Raw genomic sequence first — 19048 nt, 5'->3', positions numbered from 1 at the left:
AAAGAGAAATACGGAGAAAAAGAGAGAGAGAGAGAGAGAGAGGCAGACTATAATCCCTTCCAGAGTGTCCAGAGTACGAACGTACGCAGGCATCTACAATGTTCCTTTCCTGCGGGTGGTATCAAAGAAATCAATTATCCAGCAATACATACACGTTGGGCAGTCCACCTCCGATACTCACCCGTCCCTTCTTTCCCTCCCCCTCACCACTCACCCCTCACCCTTCACCCTTCACCCCTCCACGCCACTTCTTTCCTTTTCGAACCCCTCCAAGCAGACCTTCCTATCTTCTTTCCTCTCCCACTTTCTCACTCTTCCTCTTTCTCTCTCTCTCTCTCTCTCTCTCTCTCTCTCTCTCTCTCTTTCTCTTCCTCTTCCACATACCACCCACATCCCCTTTTCTCCGCGACTCACATATTTATTTTATACTGCCCGCAGCTTATACGAGGAGCTTTCTAGAAGCCGTACTGGAATCCAAGTTCCACGACGCTTTTCCCTCCCCTAGAAAACTCCGCCTTTTTCTTTGCCTCGACGCGACGTGGCCCATGCTCAATCGATATTGGATGTCACTTCGCGATATACCTCTACACGTTTATAATCCTCCTTCCCCCTACCCTCTTACTCCACCTATCCACCCACTTCCTCTAACCCACGAACACAAGCTGGGACTTGTACACTCCAACTCTAACGTTCCTTTCCGCTCGCCGTACGATTTATCTATGTATGTATGTATATATATATATACATATATATATATGTATATATGTATATCCCGCGTGTTTCCGCGAAACGGACGATCGTAATTATCGGCGTTGATCGTATGGAACGGATACGAACGAACGAATAAGCGAGATATATACGTGCGTACGTGCGTACTGCGTCTGCTGCGTTCTCGCATTTACGTATAACGGATATATATATATATATATACATTGTACATACATAAATATATAGGATACGTCGATTGCCGTTAAGGGTATCGCTTACCCTTAACGGAAAGGCTTCCCTTTGCCGTGCAAAGACACCTACGTCTCTCGATGTTGCTCGGTGTCGAATGAATGCCGGCCGAGAAGCGTTAAACTACTTTGAGTAGATCGCTTCTTCCAGAAAAAAAAAAAAGAGGGATAAGAAATACCATCCATCGATCGCGTACGTGATCACGAATAGAAAACGAAATTATCCTTTGAAAAAAGTTCTATCTAAAAATATCCAACGAAATAGATCTTCTTTATCGGGAGAAGTAATAATTCGATATAAAAATGCGGATAAAGACGATGATTATCGGTAGCTGTTAAAACACGATAAAGAATGTGAAGGAAAGAGAAAGAGAAAGAGAAAAAGAGAGAAAGAGAAAGAGAGAGAGAGAGAGAAAGAAAGAAAGAAAAAAAGAGAAAGAATGTTAGCGAATACAAACGAATGGCGGTCCATGTCCGGTAACGCTATAGAGGTCCGTTTATCAACGCTGCATCTCGCTTCCAATCACTCGGACGATATAACGGTATTAATCTAAACTAAAAACAGTCCGTCAGAGTAACGTCGCTTCCGGGATACACGGGCTTCGAATCGAATGGATTGCAAACGGACGGATAGGCAACGCTGGAATCGAACGAGAGAAGACAATGCCCAGCGAACACCAAAGAGAGAAAAAGAGAGAGATAGAGAAATGAAACGAGAGAGAAACGATGGGAGCAAAAGAGAGTGAGAGTGAGCGAGAGAGCAAGAGGGAGAAAGAGAGAATAGGAAATAATAAAAAAGAAACGAAGAGAAAAAAATGGAAAGAGAAAGGGAGAGAGGAATAGCCTCGACTGGACAGCACGTGGACGACTGGACTACCTACTTTTATATCGCTCGGGAAATAATGGGATTCCCATCATGAAGTGGATTTCCCTCGGGAGCCAGTGGACATCGATGCACGCGTCAAGAGATCCTACGCCATCCGACGCCCGTATCCTATCGCTCTTTCTCTCTTTCTCTCTTCTACACCTTCCCCCGCATCGACGTCCATCCTCCCTCCCTCCCACTCCTCCCTCCCACTCCACCCTCCTCTACCTCACGCCCCAGCCCTTCTCGAGGGCTCCTCGATCGTCTCTCGTTCACCTGTCCGTCCGTCCACGACGTCTCTTCGTCTTTCTCTTTCTTCTCTATCTCTTTTTCTCTTTCTCTGTCTTTGTCTCTGTCTCTGTCTCTGTCTCTGTCTCTGTCTCTGTCTTTAGCTTTGGCTTTAGCTTTGTCTTTATCTTTGCTTTGTCTCTGTCTCTCTCTCTCTCTCTCTCTCTCTCTCTCTCTCTCTATATATATATATATATATATATATATATATATATATATATATATATATATCATGTATGTCGTGTGTGTATATCTATATCTTTTTATATTTCGTACTATCTTTCGACGGCTTTCAAATCGAAAATGTTATTGGCCCTATTCCTTCATCTTAAAAAATCTATTCGGGAAATCGCTTATAATCGCTTTCTATTTTTCTACTTGAATCTATGACTAACGTATTTTTATTTTTTTTTGTTTTTTTTTTCTTTTTTTTGTCATCAGCGGGAACGTTCCAATTGTTCAAAATGGACGCGATCGTATAAGCAAGACGTTGGGGTTAAGAAATTTTGCATATTTCGATACAAACCTTTATGCCGAAGAAAAATTCATTGCTCTAGTTTAATAATCTCTGCATCCTCGCTCCTACTCGATCGAATATATTTGATATATTAAACTTTTGCCTTAGAAAACACATTTTAAAACGACGAGCTTCACTAGTAGACATGTTGCAAAGGTCCGCGCGCGCTTCACTAATCCGTTAGAGTATAATATACTAGTAATGCCATCTGTTAAGATATTTACAAAATTCAACTATTATTGTTGGATAAGAAGTATTTTTTTTACCTTAAAAATCATACGGAAAAATGCGGCAAGATCTTCGATCTTAATCCGAGTACCGTCAGATGGCTCCATCGTCGAATTTCTTGTGTAGTGTTACAAATTACACTTGCAAAAAACGTTTATTTTTATATAAAAATATGAGGAGACTCGACACTTGATTTGATTTTTAACAACCGATTTAATCATCGTAATAAAGAATAGAATTAATTAAAAAAAATAATTGCGAAGGAATACTCGTATGTGAATTTCAAAGTTGAATTATTTTTTAAGGTTAACTCGATATCACGTATGCGTAGCTGAAAAAAAGAATATTGCATTTTTAATATAGTTAGAAAAAGATTTCAAGGATAAATTATAATGTCAACGCTTATAAAAATATTCAGTAATAGTCTAGTTTCGCGTACACTTTTAAAACACAAGTAAGTGATATATTATCGTATCTTTTTTAATTTAATATCACACGTAAGAGGTTATATATATAATGTTTCTTTAAAATACAATTAAATAAAATGTTCTATAAATTCACAGTTTGGATATTGTAAAAGTACCGGTACGAGAAAAACAAATTCAAATACCTAAGAAACGTCATCCAAGCTGGCTCCCGAAACAAAACCGTGTTGTGAGTTAGATTCTATTAATACTATTTACTCTTTAAACTTACATCGCCTAAAACTTATATAATATACACATATCCGCCTTATACTTGATACAATTGTTTTGTTTCTTTTTTATGATAGTTGCATAATGAACATATTACTACAGAAAATAATGAATTTGTTAAAGAATTTATACAATCTAAATATGATTCTCCGCTTAATATAAAACCAATTGAACCAATCACAAATTGGAAGAAGGGACTTAGAAGAACAGGTTTAATAGCCAAAAAAATAGGTGTTTATCCAATATGGTTACAAAATGGGAAAAAAGTTAACTCTACGTTATTGCAGGTGATTGCTCATTAATAAAAATAAGTTATTTATGGTATAAAAAAATGTTTAAACAATTAATATTTTACAGATCATTGATAATCAAGTAATAAAGTATATAGCACCAGAAGATTTTTTCCCAGTAAAATCCAAACGAACTATAATCAAAAACAGACTTGGATCTCTTGTGGTAGGAGCAGAAAGTTCGGACCCACAATTGGTATTAATTTAAAACGAATTTATCTCTCTACTTCATGGCAATGATACAATTAATAACATTTGAATATTTTCCTTTCATAGTTTAGAAAAGAATATTGCAAGTTATTCGAAGATTCTGGAGTCATGCCGAAACGTATAATAATGAGATTTATGGTTTCGCCGGAAGCTGCGCTACAACCCGGTACACCTTTATATGCGTCTCATTTTAAGCCAGGCGAGATTATTGATATACGTGCAAAAACGTAAACTATTACTCATTTTTATATATTAATCAATGATAAAACGTGCGTTATACTACTGAACAATATATCAATAGGATAGACCGTGGTTTTCAAGGAGTCATGAAAAGATGGGGTTTCAAAGGAATGCCTGCTTCTCATGGTGTAACTAAAACTCATAGAAGACCAGGAAATATTGGTTGTGGTGGAAAAATGGCTCGTGTAATGCCAGGTACTAAACTACCTGGTCACATGGGTAATCGGTGGCGCACAATTAGAGGCTATAGGGTAAGATTAAACAAAAACATATACAATTATATGTATATACATTATTCATTACTTCTTGTGATATTTCTGAAGGAAACAATATTAATGTCATATAATGTTGCTTTTCAGATTTTACGAGTAAATACAAAATATAATGTAATTTGGGTAATGGGTCACAACATACCTGGAGAAACAAATACTTTTTGTTATTTATACGATACGGTTCTACCCACTAGAAAGTTAAAAACTCCACCATATTTCCCAACTTATTTACCCGATTTAAACAAAAAACCAATACCAGAGGATTTATATGCAGATGATGTACATCCATTCAAAGCACCCACAATTCAATTTAGCGAAGAATCATAAATGTATTATAAAGTAATCAAATAAAGATATATAATGTCAAAATAAATTCTTGTTAACTACTGAATCTTTTATGCTACGCATTAGCATTCATCGAGATATGTTGTATAAAATAGTACAGTTTATTAACTCGACAACGTCAAACTTGAGGCGAAACGCCAGACTGAGGGTTAGAGTTATGCCGGATTCACGCTATACTTTTATTGGTTGCTAACTCCTTACAGAAATGTCCACAATGATTAATTATGCTAGTAAAGAGTAGTCAATCGATTCATTTATTTAGTAATCAATATCATTATAAATTTAACATGCCTAAAATATACACGAATTGTTTTATAAATGTAACATCGCTAAGCAAGACTCATCCTGAGTTTGAGTGAAGAGCAACATGATTAAGCAATAAAAAGGTCTCCTCTCTGCGCCTCCATTTGAGAGAGCAACTAATCAATTTACTAGAATAATTTACTCGCACATCGTATTGCTAGCTGCGTCCGGCTAAGACTCGCTCCGCCAATACTTTTATTATGCATAATAAAGAAAGGTAACATACATATAAGAAGAATTGGAAGGATAGAACATAAGAACACAGTCGATGCTTGCTTCGTAACAGTTCGTCAGCTCTATAATTCTTCCATTTTTAATTCTCTGTAGCCAGGAAAGTCAGCACATTGCTTTGTCTCTTTGAATCAGCAAGAAGTATGACCCTTGGTTCAAATAGTGGCACGATAAATAATACCACGCGTTGTCAGTGGAGCAGAAGAAAATATAGGATTAGGAAAGGGAAAGCAGATTTGCTCCACCTCGGAATTTGTCGGGGGACGGCACGATCGGATGAAAAAGAAAGGAGGCTCTCTCAGAATTTAAAACCTTCACTCGGAATACTCATTGTCTGATCAAATTCAAAAGTCCCATCTCCGGCCTGTGCTGGCAAATTTGTCTCGTCAGCCTACGCAATCGAAACGGAATTGATTAATTACATACAGAAGAATAAAGTTCACACGATCATTGGTTGTAAAAGAATATTTAACTATATCGTTCCTTACCTCTCCTGAAAAGTATTGCTCGATAATATCATAAGCTAACTTATAAATGTCTATATTTTCGTGATTTTGCAGCTGTTCGATTTTGTCCAAGCCTGGAAGCAAAAACGTATATTTTCATAAGTTTTATACGATCAGATAAGATATATATCCTAAGGACGACACAAACCTGAACATTCCTCTATCATATTAGCCAAATATTCGACCTGTGAACCTGCAACTTTGAGCATGTTATGTATACCATCAAGTACAACTTGTATAACTTGTGTATCTTTACACGAAAGAAGATCGCAAAAAGGTCCAATAACTCCTTCTTGGATGAGCCGTGCAACTTGATCACTATTGCCACTTATTGTTAAATTACTGATTGCCCATGCCGCTTCTTTTTGTGTTTGGAATTCTCCCTAAAATTTTTATCAAAATTTAAATACTTGTACACGTCAAGTTAAAAATCAAAATAGAAAAGGAAACGTTTATACCTTCGCCAAGTTACGAATAATAAGTGGCAATAATCCAGCATCTATCACGGCTTGCACTTGTGTTTGATTACCAGCAGTAATGTTAGAAAGGAACCAAATAGCTTCTTTACAAATCTTCTCTTTTGGATGAGTTAATAGATTTGGAAAATGTGAAAGAGCATCGCAATTCAAAACAACTTGTGTTTGTTCATCTGAGCCAGTTACAATGTTTCCAACTGCACGTAAAGCTGCTGTCAATAATTTAACTTCTTTGTGCGATAGGAGAGGAATAAGACGTGGTACAACACCACTATCTATTACCATCTGAATTTGTTCATTACCACCATCAGTAAGATAGCTTAATGCCCAAACTGTGTCAATAAGAACCTAGAGCACGAATTATACAATTTTAATTAAATTATAATTATAATTATAATGTAAATAAAATTATATCTTATTATTACATATGCCTTTATATTTAATCTTCATTATTTGTAGCTGATTTACTAACATTAATATCTGTATGATGGATGAGTATATTAAGTGCAGGTAATATATCCTTTATCGTTTGAATAGGTGGAGGAGGCTCTTTATTTCTACATAAGTTGACAATCACCCATGTGACATTACGTAAAAAAGGGAGAGGAATATCTGGTTTGATAAACCTTAACAGTGGCTGTACAACACCAAGATTAATAACATAGTCTCTAGGTATTGGACCATCTCCAATAATATTTCCTGAGAACAATGTTTCATTGCTTATCATTTGAAAAGACAACTGACAATAAATTTTCTAGAACAAATACTCACCTAAAGCCCAGACAGCTTGTTCACAAACATTTTGCTGACTCGAAAGTAACAAATGTAGGAAAAGTGGAACAGCACCAGCTGCAACTACAGCTTGTGTTTGAGCGGATGTTCCACTAGCAATATTCGTAAGAGCCCATGCTGCTTCGAACTGTAGAGATGGACTATAGGAGAAAGTAAATGCTTAAGTATAAATAAAATAATAACCCAAAACAAGATGACACATTTGAATTATATTGCTATACCAATTGTGCTGTTCAAGACAACGAACTAAAATGGGTAAGATACCACTTTGAATTAATGGATCAATAGGTGGATTGCGATCTGAAGACAGTAACTTTCTTGCCGACTGAACAGCTTGTAATTGTTCCGCAGCATCTGAACTTTCCGCTTTCAACACTAATTCCTTTAAATCGATTTTTGACAAATTCTTCTCAGTATCATCTTCATCTAATAACATCGTAGATATTTGTTGTTTTATTCAAGTAAATATCATAAAAATTATATATAAAAAGATATATAATGAAGCTTATTGTAATAAAGCTTTCAATATTCTGAATTGACAATTCTAAGTTACCAGTAGAATCCGCAATAGGCACATTTCTTCTCTTTTGTAAAGTTTCCTCACGCTTGTTTTTACGTAATTCTATCGTTACTTCATTTCGTCTTCTTCGCATTTCCTGTTGGCACGAATATAACAAAATATCCATAAAAATAAAAATAATTCCTTCATATGAAAGACATCTTCCATACGAAGATATTGAAAAATATATCCATACAAATCATAAACAAAATTATACATATCTGATTTCATGATTAATACAGCTATTTATAAAATTGTTGTTCCCGCGTGAAAAGAAAAGGGAGAACTTTTATAAGGATAAAATGTTTCCAAAGATAATGCGAATATTATATTATCAACAGCAATAAACGTGATCGTTGGACGCATAAACAATATTAAATAATTTCATTGGAAAGTCCTCTAACTCTCCAAATTGCGTCATCTTCCCACATAAATAACGAGGTGACTTTTCCTCGATTCGATGATATTATAAATTTTAGAATATTTTAAAACGAAATAACGTATAAAAATATTCCGAAATTGCGTTTGTTTTGAAGCTTGTTAGAAAAGCACACAAGTATGACGATATTTGACCGTTTATCGTTGCTCAGAAATAGTATGTTTTGGATCTAAACGCAAAGTACGACAGTTTGACTCATTCGTAGAAATGATATAGAATCGAAGAAAATGTGGTGCGCTGGAATTCATACCACACGGGACCACTAAACGTAATCTAAATGTCCTGTCATGAAACACGAAAAGCATGGCGACGATGACTCTATAATATCTGTTGTTAAGACAAATGATCTTCATATATCGTAGAGATTGGAAAATACTTACTTCTTGGTCCTTGCCTTTGTTCTTAAAAACCATCATTCGGTTCTTGTTTAGCATTTCGGCCGCCATTTTTCCAATAACCAATCTTTGTAATCGCGTAGATTGATGAATGCCGGTTACACCAGAGCCGTGCGAACCGCAAAAATCTTGTATCCGTGGAAGCGTTAAATGATTTATTTCGACAACTGCATTCCGTCACACAATACCTTTATTATACGTCAGTATGCAATATCATGCATAACACTCCCTCTTGTTAGACCGCCACACGGTACTCTTGTCGCACGGTCACGTTTTTCAACACGAACGCAAACGTTCGACCGTTCCGAAAAGAACGATGGGAACTCGTGAAAGATGGCGTTTCAATTCAGAGAAATTCGAAGAAACCTAGGATATATTTTGCCTTTTCGACTCTTTTGAACATACTATTTTCAATGATATCAATTTATAGAATGAAAAGAATTAACCAATCCGACTATTCATAAAGAAAGCGCCAATTTTAGATATACTGCTCGATCTTCTATTGGTTGTGAATTGACTTATATCTTTCATGTATATCGAGACAACCAATCAAAATCAATGCTATTTATCTTTCTACTAATGACGAATTAGTATTATACATTCTTTTGTACGTAGTAGCGAAGATGTAAATCAACATTTAAAATTTCCTACGCATTGATTGGCTCCTCGACAATAGCTTATAGAGGCTCATGAAATATAAAGAAATTTACATATAATCCACGCAAATTCGAAACTTGCCGACTCATGGATAACGCCATTGTTACGTGCTTCAAAGACAGTGGTGTACTAACTATTAGTCGTGAAATGGAGTCAAAACGATTGGCTGCCCTGACATTTACATGTCTCATACGCATAACAATAATAACATTTCTAAGTAATCAATTGTTTCGTACTTCTACGTCAAAACAAAATATTATTACTAACCTTACATTCACTAATGTAATTACGAAAATTGAAGAATACACTACCATTCTAAGGTATACAACGCAATTATATACGTACACATATCGAAGAAATAAATATGAAATAAGTATATATTTTTATAAAAGAGTCATATCGATAAAATAAATTTTTTAAATATGTATTCATATATTTATTTCTTTAAAATGATTCGAACTTTTTACTTTTATTCCTTCAAATTTTTCAATTTCACTGTCGATCGTATTTTCAATCGTTTTCTCCTCAAATTTATTTTTACGTCACACGAGGAATATAAAACAAAAATTAATAAAAATAGAAAAAAATTAATTATTTATTGTAGAAAAAATTATTTCGCCTTATATATATACACAGACACATACACACGCACGCACACACACACACACACACACACACACACACACACACACACACACACACACACACACACACACACACATATATATCTATACGGAATCGCGAGTAACAGACGTCGTTTACTTCCGTTTTAAAGGAATTGTCACTCAAACAGAAATTCTTTTCTTAACAGTTGTTCCTCATCATTTCAGGATAGGCCGTCGTGCGTAAAAACACAAACACCTCTCATCTTCCTACCGGTCGCTCTTTATTATTTTAGACGAACCCCTTACGACCCACCATCTGCATGCATACCCACGTCATTTCAACTTTTATACCCGATAAGCATCGAACGGCATGAGAAGGATCCGCAACTTCGACGGGTGTAAGCCACCCTGAGTATGGCCTGCATCCTTTGACCGATTAAATATCAGATATCGTTCTTTTTGTCCAACAGAAAGGAAGGGCTTCCGATAGCTTTTAAACATCATAAATATGTTACAAACATAAAGAAAAAAGTAGCACGTTAAAAATATGAAGACAAAAGAAACAGAATGATTCCATGTTCTCGATAATACGATCAATGAAAATATTGATCAACGTAATTCCAAGATTAAATATATCCTTGAAAAATTTATTAACGTATAAGCTTGACAAGAAACCTCCATCTTGGCAAATTCGATGGCATTGATGTCACCAATTTATGCTCGTTCTTATTTCACATTCAAATAAGTACTTACATACACTTAAAAAGTTTAATACGATAGTGTAGAATGATTTTACGAAATAAAGATACCGAGGAACGATTTCTTTTGTCAAACACGAGTTGACTCACGAGCAAGAAAATACTTGGAAGAAGAACCGGCGCTATTCTTGCATCCAGGTGTGAGCCTGTAACGCCAGTGTAAATATACAACACTTACGCCATTCCGACGGAGCCTCTTCGAGAACTATTAACGTATCCCTCTCTTGTTCCTTTCCTCATCCACTTTCGTATGTTTCGACCTATTTCTCAGCTACTTGTCTGCGCTCTTTGGCCCTTTGAGGGGCTAATAAAAAAGGACTACGAGAGATAGAGACATCGTTTTCGATTCGAGGGAACGAAAACGATGGTCTTTAAAGTCTACGTGTTTATGATTCCAAACTTATAAAGAACATTCATCGTTTTTGGCATTCTTAGAAAAGTAATAAATAAGAGAAGGAGAGAGAGAGAGAGAGAAAATAGTGTTATTAATTTATCGCGAATTATAATAATAGCAAATTATATTTATATTATTGAAATAATTCACTGTTAATATAATATATATGTAACGTATTAGATTAATATATCATATCATATGGATATAACGTATTTTATTTATATTAATGACGAGTGCATATTTTGTATTAATCGCCTAAACGAAATTGGACTCTGTACTAATTCGTATATACTCGTACAAACTTTTTTATATCATTCAGCAGACACGCGTCTCGAATTAAGTAACGCATCTTCGCGACTGTAAGCGGACTTGTTTATCGTGATTGGTAGCTGAAAAGTCGAGTTGTTCTTCAGAAGAGATTGAAGCGTGTCAGGGAGTAAACTCGTCCAGTGGAGTAATAACGTATCGAGATAGTCGTGAAAGAGATACGGAGTAGTATTTAATTATCATTAGTAAAGATTATCTGCGGTTCGCGTGCATATTCGAAATGTTGATCGTTTTTGAACAATGAATCATTTTGGAAAGCGTTTTACGTCAGAAATAGAAAGGAACGAAAGCGGAATAATACAAAGAGGAGAAAAGATAAGAAACGGATCGTAAAAGAATTTCGAAGAAATACGAACTTCGGGATAATTTTAAGTTTGAAAATATCTATGATCGTACCAGTTAACCTTTGTATTTAGAAATAAAAACAGATAACTAATTTCTTTCTAAACGAATAGCCAAGACATTCCAAGAAGGTCATCTTTATTATCTGTCTTTTTTTTATCTGGTATATCCACTAGGAACGATCAACATGAAATCCCGAAGGAACACGACTGTAATTATCGAATTATGCGCAACTCAATACATATACGAGTACACACACACACAAACAAACAAACAAACATACACACACACATGCATGCAATATATATTTTTATATATATACATACGATTTACTTATTAACAAGATTTCTTCGACGCGTTTCTACGCATTGATATGATATTAGAAAATGTTACGACCTAAAATTCTTCGCGAACATTAGAAACGAGCGGCGATAAGGAAGAAGCTCTTAGCTACTCTCTCATATCACTGTACATATTTCTTCGTAAACAGTAAGTAATAATCGTTCAAAAGTAAACATTTACATTGGTAAAAATTCTCTTCCGTTGTCAATCAATAATCAATCGGATATGTCACGCTTTTAGAACGACATAAAGATAATCACGATTTTCTCGTATATTTAAGACGACACGCGCTCGAGAATCAATCGCAACAATGTCCAATGGGTAAAAAAAAAAGATTTGAATATTACCGAGAAACGTTATCCGACATTTCTCGCCGCATTACGATAGCGTAGGACGTACCGGAGAGATGATGAATTGCGTTTGTCTCTCTTGTAAATCCTTTCAAAGTAGAAATACATACATATATATGTGTATACGTGTTTGTCTGTAACACGAAGAAAATACACACGTGAAGAAAATCCGTGTGAGTCGAAGAGTTTTCGCATGTGTATGTGTGTATATGTGCGCGCATACGAACGAGCAATGCGAGGGAGTTCTCGAAGTCGGTCTTTAGTCGGTCTTTAGTTTCGAGTAAGCATTCGTTCAAGAGAGGATTCACCGTCCCCTCGTACGCGTTCACGCACCCTCATTCTCACTCTCACTCTCATTTTCATTCTCTCTCACTCTTTCTCTCTCCCTCTCTACCCTTCTCTTTTTCTTTTTCTTTTTCTCCTTCTTATTCGTCTTCTTCCGGCTTAATCGTCCACCACCCAGCCGGCGATTCGTATGTTCTTTTATCCTTGTCCACGAGCATCCTCGGACTTCCGTTCGCCAGTGAGCTACATTTCACGTAGTGTTTACATCAAGAATAGTCAAGTATTATCTTGAAATCAAATTTCATCCCCCGACCATCTAACTCGATCGAATAATAATAGTGTCGGTTTTGTGTTGATCGCCTAAGATAAATAAATCAGTGCGTCATTATAGTGAACTATGACAAATCTCGATCGAGCTCATGGATATAAAGAGAAACGATAGTTCTCTCAGAAATAACGAGAAAAGTGTTGGATAAATCGACAAACGACGGCGATGCCTTTCGCGAAAGCTATGACGACGTTAACGCATCGATGGTAATTGCCGGCGGGGAAGTGCAAAGTGCAACGAACGAGAGCAGAAAAGTTTTTTTTTTTTCTTTTTTTATATCTTCCTTTCTTTCTTTCTTTCTTTTTTTTTTCTTGTAATTCTTTTCGCGAAAGAAAGAAAGTCGATCTCGCTTCCTCGTTCATCTTCTTCCATCGCTCATGTTCGGTATGGATCGACGAAGAACTCCAAGAAGGAGAGGTCTCTCTCCTTCCATCAATTCTTCGCAAACAGGTAAGATTAATCTGTCAAAATCTATCTTAATTCATTCGTTCGTTAATTCTTTCATTAATTAATTAAAACTCCAACGAATCTTTTCGAACGCGTCACGATATTTTGATCGAACGTTGGTGGTCCGTCTTATAAATGTATTCCATTGATGAAAGTGCGATCGTATCTCGAGTAGCTACTGAATACCCTTTTTATTGAAATATTACGAGCCTCGATCATAACGATAATTAAATAAGGACGAGTTCTAACGTTTCTAACTCGTACAAATTTTGTTAAAAATATTTCAAAAAGAATAAATCGTAAAATTATCTCTTGGAAAAAAAAATGAGTCGAGTTAATTTTAACCCACTTAGAAACGAAAACGTATTTCTCGACGAGAAAGAAAGGGAAGAAAAAGAAAAAGAGATCAAAAGAATCCTTATTTTTGTGTCTTTCGGAGCTATCTTCAATATCGATATATCCGACCTTACGATAAGACTGACCCGTGACGATAACCATATGCGTTGCATCAACATACACGAATCTCAATGTTTAACACGGAAAAACGTTACAACGTGACAACATTGACACCAAATATAATCGATTAATCGTCACAACTATAAAATATAATCGTTAGAAAATAAAGGAAAAATCAATGCTTGTTTATTCAAACCATCTGTTATAATCGTATGCGCGCATACACACACACACACGCACATACATAATGGACTTTAATACGATTAGTGTAATGAGAGACATGAAGTATAACGAAGGATGGCTTATTGTTATGTTCGAAAAGATAAGTTTCCTGTTCCATCGTTAAATATTCAACGTCGTCTTCATTGTGATCTTTTGTTTGTCGTAAAAAAAAAAAAAAAAAAAAAAAAGAATAATCCTTCATCCCAAAATTTTGATTAGTTAAATCCTAAAGAAAATATTACACTAATAAAATATACATACAGGCGATACGAACATGGCTTACAATAAATGGTCCATTATGAGGATAACGTCGAAATCTTCTTATTCGACTTTATTACTACGAAAGTTTTTGTCGAGTACACGGGCACAGTCTCGGTCTTCATTACTTCGGTTAATCGTCGGACATCTTCCACCCTTTTGCCGGTCAGTTAGCTCGCGAATCTCGCACGCTTTCGGCAGAAAGAGAGAGAAACGCACACTGGGTAACGTATATAATGACTCTATTGTATCTTCTTTCTCTTTCTCTCTCTGACCTAAAGCTTGCTTTCGTAAATAAACTCTCGTACACGTGGTTGATTCGAATGCCCTTCAAAGTTGCTAAATCGTCTATAAATGGCGGTCTTTACAATAACACGAACTGAACGTTTCTATTATTCGCATGAAATTTATTCTCCTGTCTTTTCGAAGGAGAACGTTAAACAAAACGTCGTTAAAATCCATGACAATCCGTTCGATATTCAATGTTTAAGATAGAAATACGTACGTGTGTATATGTATGTGGATAATATATACATAAAAGAACCTTGGATCGTTTTCATAAAAATGGTTGAAAGGAAGAATGCGTCGACGTTGACAACCGCTATCGCGGGTCACTCGATCGTCCAATGACAGTAGAACATTACGAGTACGTGATGGCAAAGAGCATAGGTCATCAATGATGTAGGTAATAAAATAGTTTTAATGTTAAAGAGAAGCTTCGTACTATTTCTCCTCTTCTTCTTCTTCCTCCTCTTGTTCTTCTTGCCTATTACCGGTACGATGTTGCTGGTACGGAGGACACAACTTGATTGATTAGACAGTACACTGTACACTTCTAATTAAGTCGATATAATGTTTTGGTATCAGTAGCGTTCCCGCGACCTTCATACGTTGAGATTAGAAAGTGTGATAAGAGGTCTCGTCGAACTCTCGCATTCCACGATGGATTTTTAACGTACATAAAGGACGTTTTATTTACTAGTTCGTTACTTTTATCTGCAATCATTATTTTTTATTATACTATTACAAAAATATTAAATATAATAAATAAGCATAATAAATAAGTAAATATAGTAAATAAGATTGACGATATTAGATATCGATATCTTCTAATTTTGCCTTCGTTATCGCTAAAAAAATGTTTCGAGAGGTCTGTAAAAAAAACGTTCGAGATATAGAAGGTAGAATTTTAAAGAAATGAGTATAACCCTTTTGACCTTGGCGATCATTTTTTTTCTCCCTGCCTAACTCTCTTGACGGTCCACGGGCTTAACTCATGTTATCCTGAGAACGCCGTGGATCGTCTTTTCGGGAACGGTAACTGATCTTTCGGAAAAAGAGTCCGATGCCGCGTACTACGGAGATGCTTTGTAAGGAAAGGAATACGGGACGATAATAGGTACTCATAGCGAGACTCGTTGTCGGGGAGCGCTGACCGCAGAGATAACGCTTTGACCCGTTACAAGCTCGAAGCACCAAATGAATGCCTTCACTGTATCTATCTTCTCAGGCCCAATCCAAATATGCAGCCCTTTTTCCTTCTGTCGATGCCCTTTACCGTTCCTTCGTCCATGTCTTTGCGAATTCACCGACTGCAACGGGCGACTTCTTCGAGCTGAAGCTATCTGTCTCATGAAAATTATTCTGCTAGTCCTTTTTCCTAAGTCTTTAGTTAGACCCTTTCATCATCGATAGGTTCTTCAATCCCAAGCAAGTCTACCCACATTCGATTTTATTGAGTTACTTTTCAAATATAAGATTATATTTTACTCTATAATAATCCTTAACATGATGATCCCATTGAGATAGACGAACGCGGAAAATTGAACGTTCTCTCGTACTTTCTAAGAATGAAGTGACTGTTCTAGAACCATCAGTTGTACCATCGTCGACGAGTCAGCAATTGGAAACGATAACTGAGTTCCCGGCAACCGATGGTGCTACCGTAATCAGTGGATGCAAAGATCGGCCTACCATCTGTGGAAAGGAGGCTGCTTGTCGTAGCTTCCGTGACAACACCTCGCAATGCGTTTGTCCTCATGATTCCTCCCCACCTACATCAGACCTCAAATGTCCGAATCGTTTAACAGGTAAGATTAGTTTATTTGTTTTTCCTTTTTTTTCGGAGATAAAGTTGTCCAAATATTTTTTTTTTCATTTTTATTTTCTTTTTCCTAGTCCCTTTGACTCCACGACCCATACACAATATAATACCACCAAGTGGTAATGGCACGAACAGTACCACTGCTCTACCAGAAGCAGAACAGGTATTGATACTTCGATCAATTCTCTTTAACATATCTCGATTCTTAATAAATACTTTTACTTCTTACCGCACGCATAATGGATAGTATTACGATGTTATTATGCAGGTTGAACGTTCGAGACATAAAGTACCTGAAATAGTTGGAATTGCGATAGCTTTCATCGCGGTGCTAGTTATCCTCTTGAGTATAGTTTATTGTGTGAGGAGACGAAGTTATGGTGTAAAGTCGCAGAGGAATTCGTTGGATGTAAGCAAGATGATATTGAATATTTTCAATATTATCAAGACATCTTGCATCTTTTTACTTTCCTCTACTTTCCAGGCGTCTCCGATGAATCTGAAAAAGGGATTATTGTTAGCAAACAAATACACGCCTAATCCTCAATACTTTAGTTGTACCTCACCGGAGGTATTAATTTTACAACGTGAAAATCTTGTATTTCTACATGATATCGGCGAAGGTTGCTTTGGTAAAGTTTATAAAGGTATATTTATATCCTTTTATATACTTTTGTTACTCATATAACGTTTGTTCCACTAAAATTAAATATTATTTACATTCTATATAGGAGAATTACAAAATGGAGATTTAAATGAGATCGTCGCGATAAAGGTTTTAAAAGATACTGTCTCTAGAGAAGCAGAAGAAGATTTTATGCGAGAGGTAGATATCATGTCAACCTTCGAACATAGAAATATTTTAACTTTGAAAGGTGTGGTTCTTCGTGATGCTGGAAACAGTCCTTGGATGGTCTTCGAGTATATGCCATACGGTGATCTTGCTGAAGTTTTGAGATCTAACTCAAGACAGCTACATTCACCTAATCCTGGATTAGAACCGTTGACGAAGGTTATTATTAGAAAATATCTGACTTCTGTTTATTTCTTTAATCTTTTATTCTCATTTTTATTACGACAATCAACATTTTTATTCATTAGGATTCTTTACATTGGATATCCGTTCAAATAGCTGCTGGTATGACGTATCTATCAGCTCAAAGATTCGTTCATCGTGATTTAGCTTGTCGTAATTGTCTCGTTGGATCTGGACTCGTTGTTAAAATTGCAGACTTTGGAATGTCAAGGGACATCTATACTTGCGATTATTATAAAGTATGTATATTGTAATGAAGATCGAATAAAATATATTATACCGATCTAAATGTATCTGAATATGAATTTAGATCGGTGGCTCGAGATTATTGCCAGTCCGATGGATGTCGCCAGAAAGTGTGATGTACGGTCGATTTACTTTAGAAAGTGACGTTTGGAGTTTCGGAGTTGTCCTTTGGGAGGTCTACTCCCTTGGCAAACAACCTTATTACGGACATAATAACGACGAGGTAAGATGAAAACGTCAGTCTTATATCTACTTAAGTCAAAACCAAAAACATGTTATCTCATTACCAAAATTTTTACGTAGGTGGTCAAGTTGATCCTACATGGAATTATGTTGATCCCTCCTGACGAATGCCCACCGTTCATTTGTCAAATAATGCGTGAGTGTTGGAAGACAGAACCAAGAGATCGTATAAAATTCTCTGACATACTAGAGAAATTAGAGAAAGTCCAAGGAAAATTAAATCAACAGGGAACTTTACCAAGACCACCTCAAGGACCTGTTACCATTCGTACTCCTGATGTTCTAGATCCTGATGGTTACTTATTGCCTGCACCAACAACGCCTCGCGAATATTTGCAGACATTACCGGCCTTGTCCGATTAACGATATCTCTATTGATATTTCTACACGAACGATCGTTGATGTTTTGTAAATTTGTGGTTTTTTTTTTCTTCTTTTTTAATGCGATACTTATATATGATGATCGAGATTAAAACGATCCTACGTGCTGTGAGCAATGATCGATACGAATGAAATGCACGTTAATGATATCAGGGAATTAACGAAGGTTCGGACCATCGATCCTTCAATGTCCACGCAATAGTATTATTCCTATTCTTAGGATAAGTTCATGGAACGAAAGTTGTTATACGTATACAACTAATGTATCATATTTCGAGATAATTTATTAAATACTTGACGCAAAGTCGATTGACTGCACGAGAGCACAGTAAATGATAATTTGCTCCAGTTTGTATACTTGATTTCTTTTGTAAAATAATAATATATGAACGTAAGAATATATAACATCCGTTTTTTCATGTATTGTATCCGCTAATTCTTACATCTATAAGGTATTGTAAAAAAAAATAAATAAATATAAATAAGGAAGAAAAATAAATTTTTAATTAACGATATTATAAGATTCATTTGATTTGAGTGATTTCCACAATCGTAGTCCAACATTTCGACGATTCGGCGTTCTGGAGTCTCGGGAAAATTATTGTTGCCGTGATACGATAGTGTTTTGTTTAAGAGGTAATCGCACATTCGAGAAAGCAT

At 36.0% G+C, this 19048-nt stretch overlaps 4 protein-coding genes across 9 annotated transcripts in view; 2 read left to right on the top strand and 2 right to left on the bottom strand.

Moving 5' to 3' along the window:
* Positions 1 to 3032, bottom strand: part of LOC127065546 (uncharacterized) — an 88911-nt gene extending 85879 nt beyond the window's left edge. Inside the window, exon 1 of the mRNA XM_050998017.1 lies at positions 2893 to 3032. Within this exon, the coding sequence (XP_050853974.1) occupies positions 2893 to 2961 (69 nt within the window). The 5' untranslated portion in view covers positions 2962 to 3032. The remainder of the gene's footprint in view (positions 1 to 2892) is intronic.
* LOC127065479 (39S ribosomal protein L3, mitochondrial) lies at positions 2936 to 4934 on the top strand. 3 transcript variants are annotated; one of them, XM_050997893.1, is made up of 7 exons: positions 2936 to 3076; positions 3160 to 3308; positions 3418 to 3508; positions 3627 to 3836; positions 3907 to 4035; positions 4116 to 4276; positions 4351 to 4934. In XM_050997893.1, exons 2-7 carry the CDS (start codon positions 3247 to 3249, stop codon positions 4886 to 4888), a joined length of 1191 nt encoding a protein of 396 aa, XP_050853850.1. In that variant the 5' UTR covers positions 2936 to 3076; positions 3160 to 3246; the 3' UTR covers positions 4889 to 4934. The 3 variants fall into 3 exon arrangements, with proteins under 3 accessions (XP_050853850.1, XP_050853841.1, XP_050853861.1); XM_050997904.1 differs by having other exon boundaries at positions 2985 to 3308; positions 4351 to 4540; positions 4649 to 4934; XM_050997884.1 differs by having other exon boundaries at positions 2982 to 3308.
* A 96-nt stretch (positions 4935 to 5030) lies between these two features.
* On the bottom strand, positions 5031 to 9003 carry LOC127065473 (importin subunit alpha-3). Its single transcript, XM_050997870.1, has 9 exons — positions 8593 to 9003; positions 7768 to 7870; positions 7436 to 7640; positions 7194 to 7354; positions 6895 to 7121; positions 6405 to 6770; positions 6095 to 6329; positions 5929 to 6020; positions 5031 to 5831 (listed from the first exon to the last, which is right to left on the bottom strand). Exons 1-9 carry the CDS (start codon positions 8656 to 8658, stop codon positions 5739 to 5741), a joined length of 1548 nt encoding a protein of 515 aa, XP_050853827.1. The 5' UTR covers positions 8659 to 9003; the 3' UTR covers positions 5031 to 5738.
* A 2331-nt stretch (positions 9004 to 11334) lies between these two features.
* LOC127065460 (tyrosine-protein kinase transmembrane receptor Ror-like) lies at positions 11335 to 18805 on the top strand. 4 transcript variants are annotated; one of them, XM_050997845.1, is made up of 9 exons: positions 11341 to 13445; positions 16247 to 16468; positions 16557 to 16645; positions 16730 to 16891; positions 16967 to 17129; positions 17214 to 17494; positions 17584 to 17757; positions 17829 to 17987; positions 18068 to 18805. In XM_050997845.1, exons 1-9 carry the CDS (start codon positions 13373 to 13375, stop codon positions 18368 to 18370), a joined length of 1626 nt encoding a protein of 541 aa, XP_050853802.1. In that variant the 5' UTR covers positions 11341 to 13372; the 3' UTR covers positions 18371 to 18805. The 4 variants fall into 4 exon arrangements, with proteins under 4 accessions (XP_050853785.1, XP_050853794.1, XP_050853802.1 ...); XM_050997856.1 differs by having other exon boundaries at positions 11343 to 13445; positions 16751 to 16891; XM_050997828.1 differs by having other exon boundaries at positions 11335 to 13445; positions 16730 to 17129.
* The last annotated feature ends 243 nt before the right edge of the window (positions 18806 to 19048 follow it).

Source organism: Vespula vulgaris, chromosome 1, assembly GCF_905475345.1.
Source record: "Vespula vulgaris chromosome 1, iyVesVulg1.1, whole genome shotgun sequence".
NCBI lineage: Eukaryota > Metazoa > Arthropoda > Insecta > Hymenoptera > Vespidae > Vespula > Vespula vulgaris.
The sequence above is the reverse complement of the archived record's forward strand: the minus strand, read 5'-3'. Positions and strand labels throughout refer to the sequence as shown.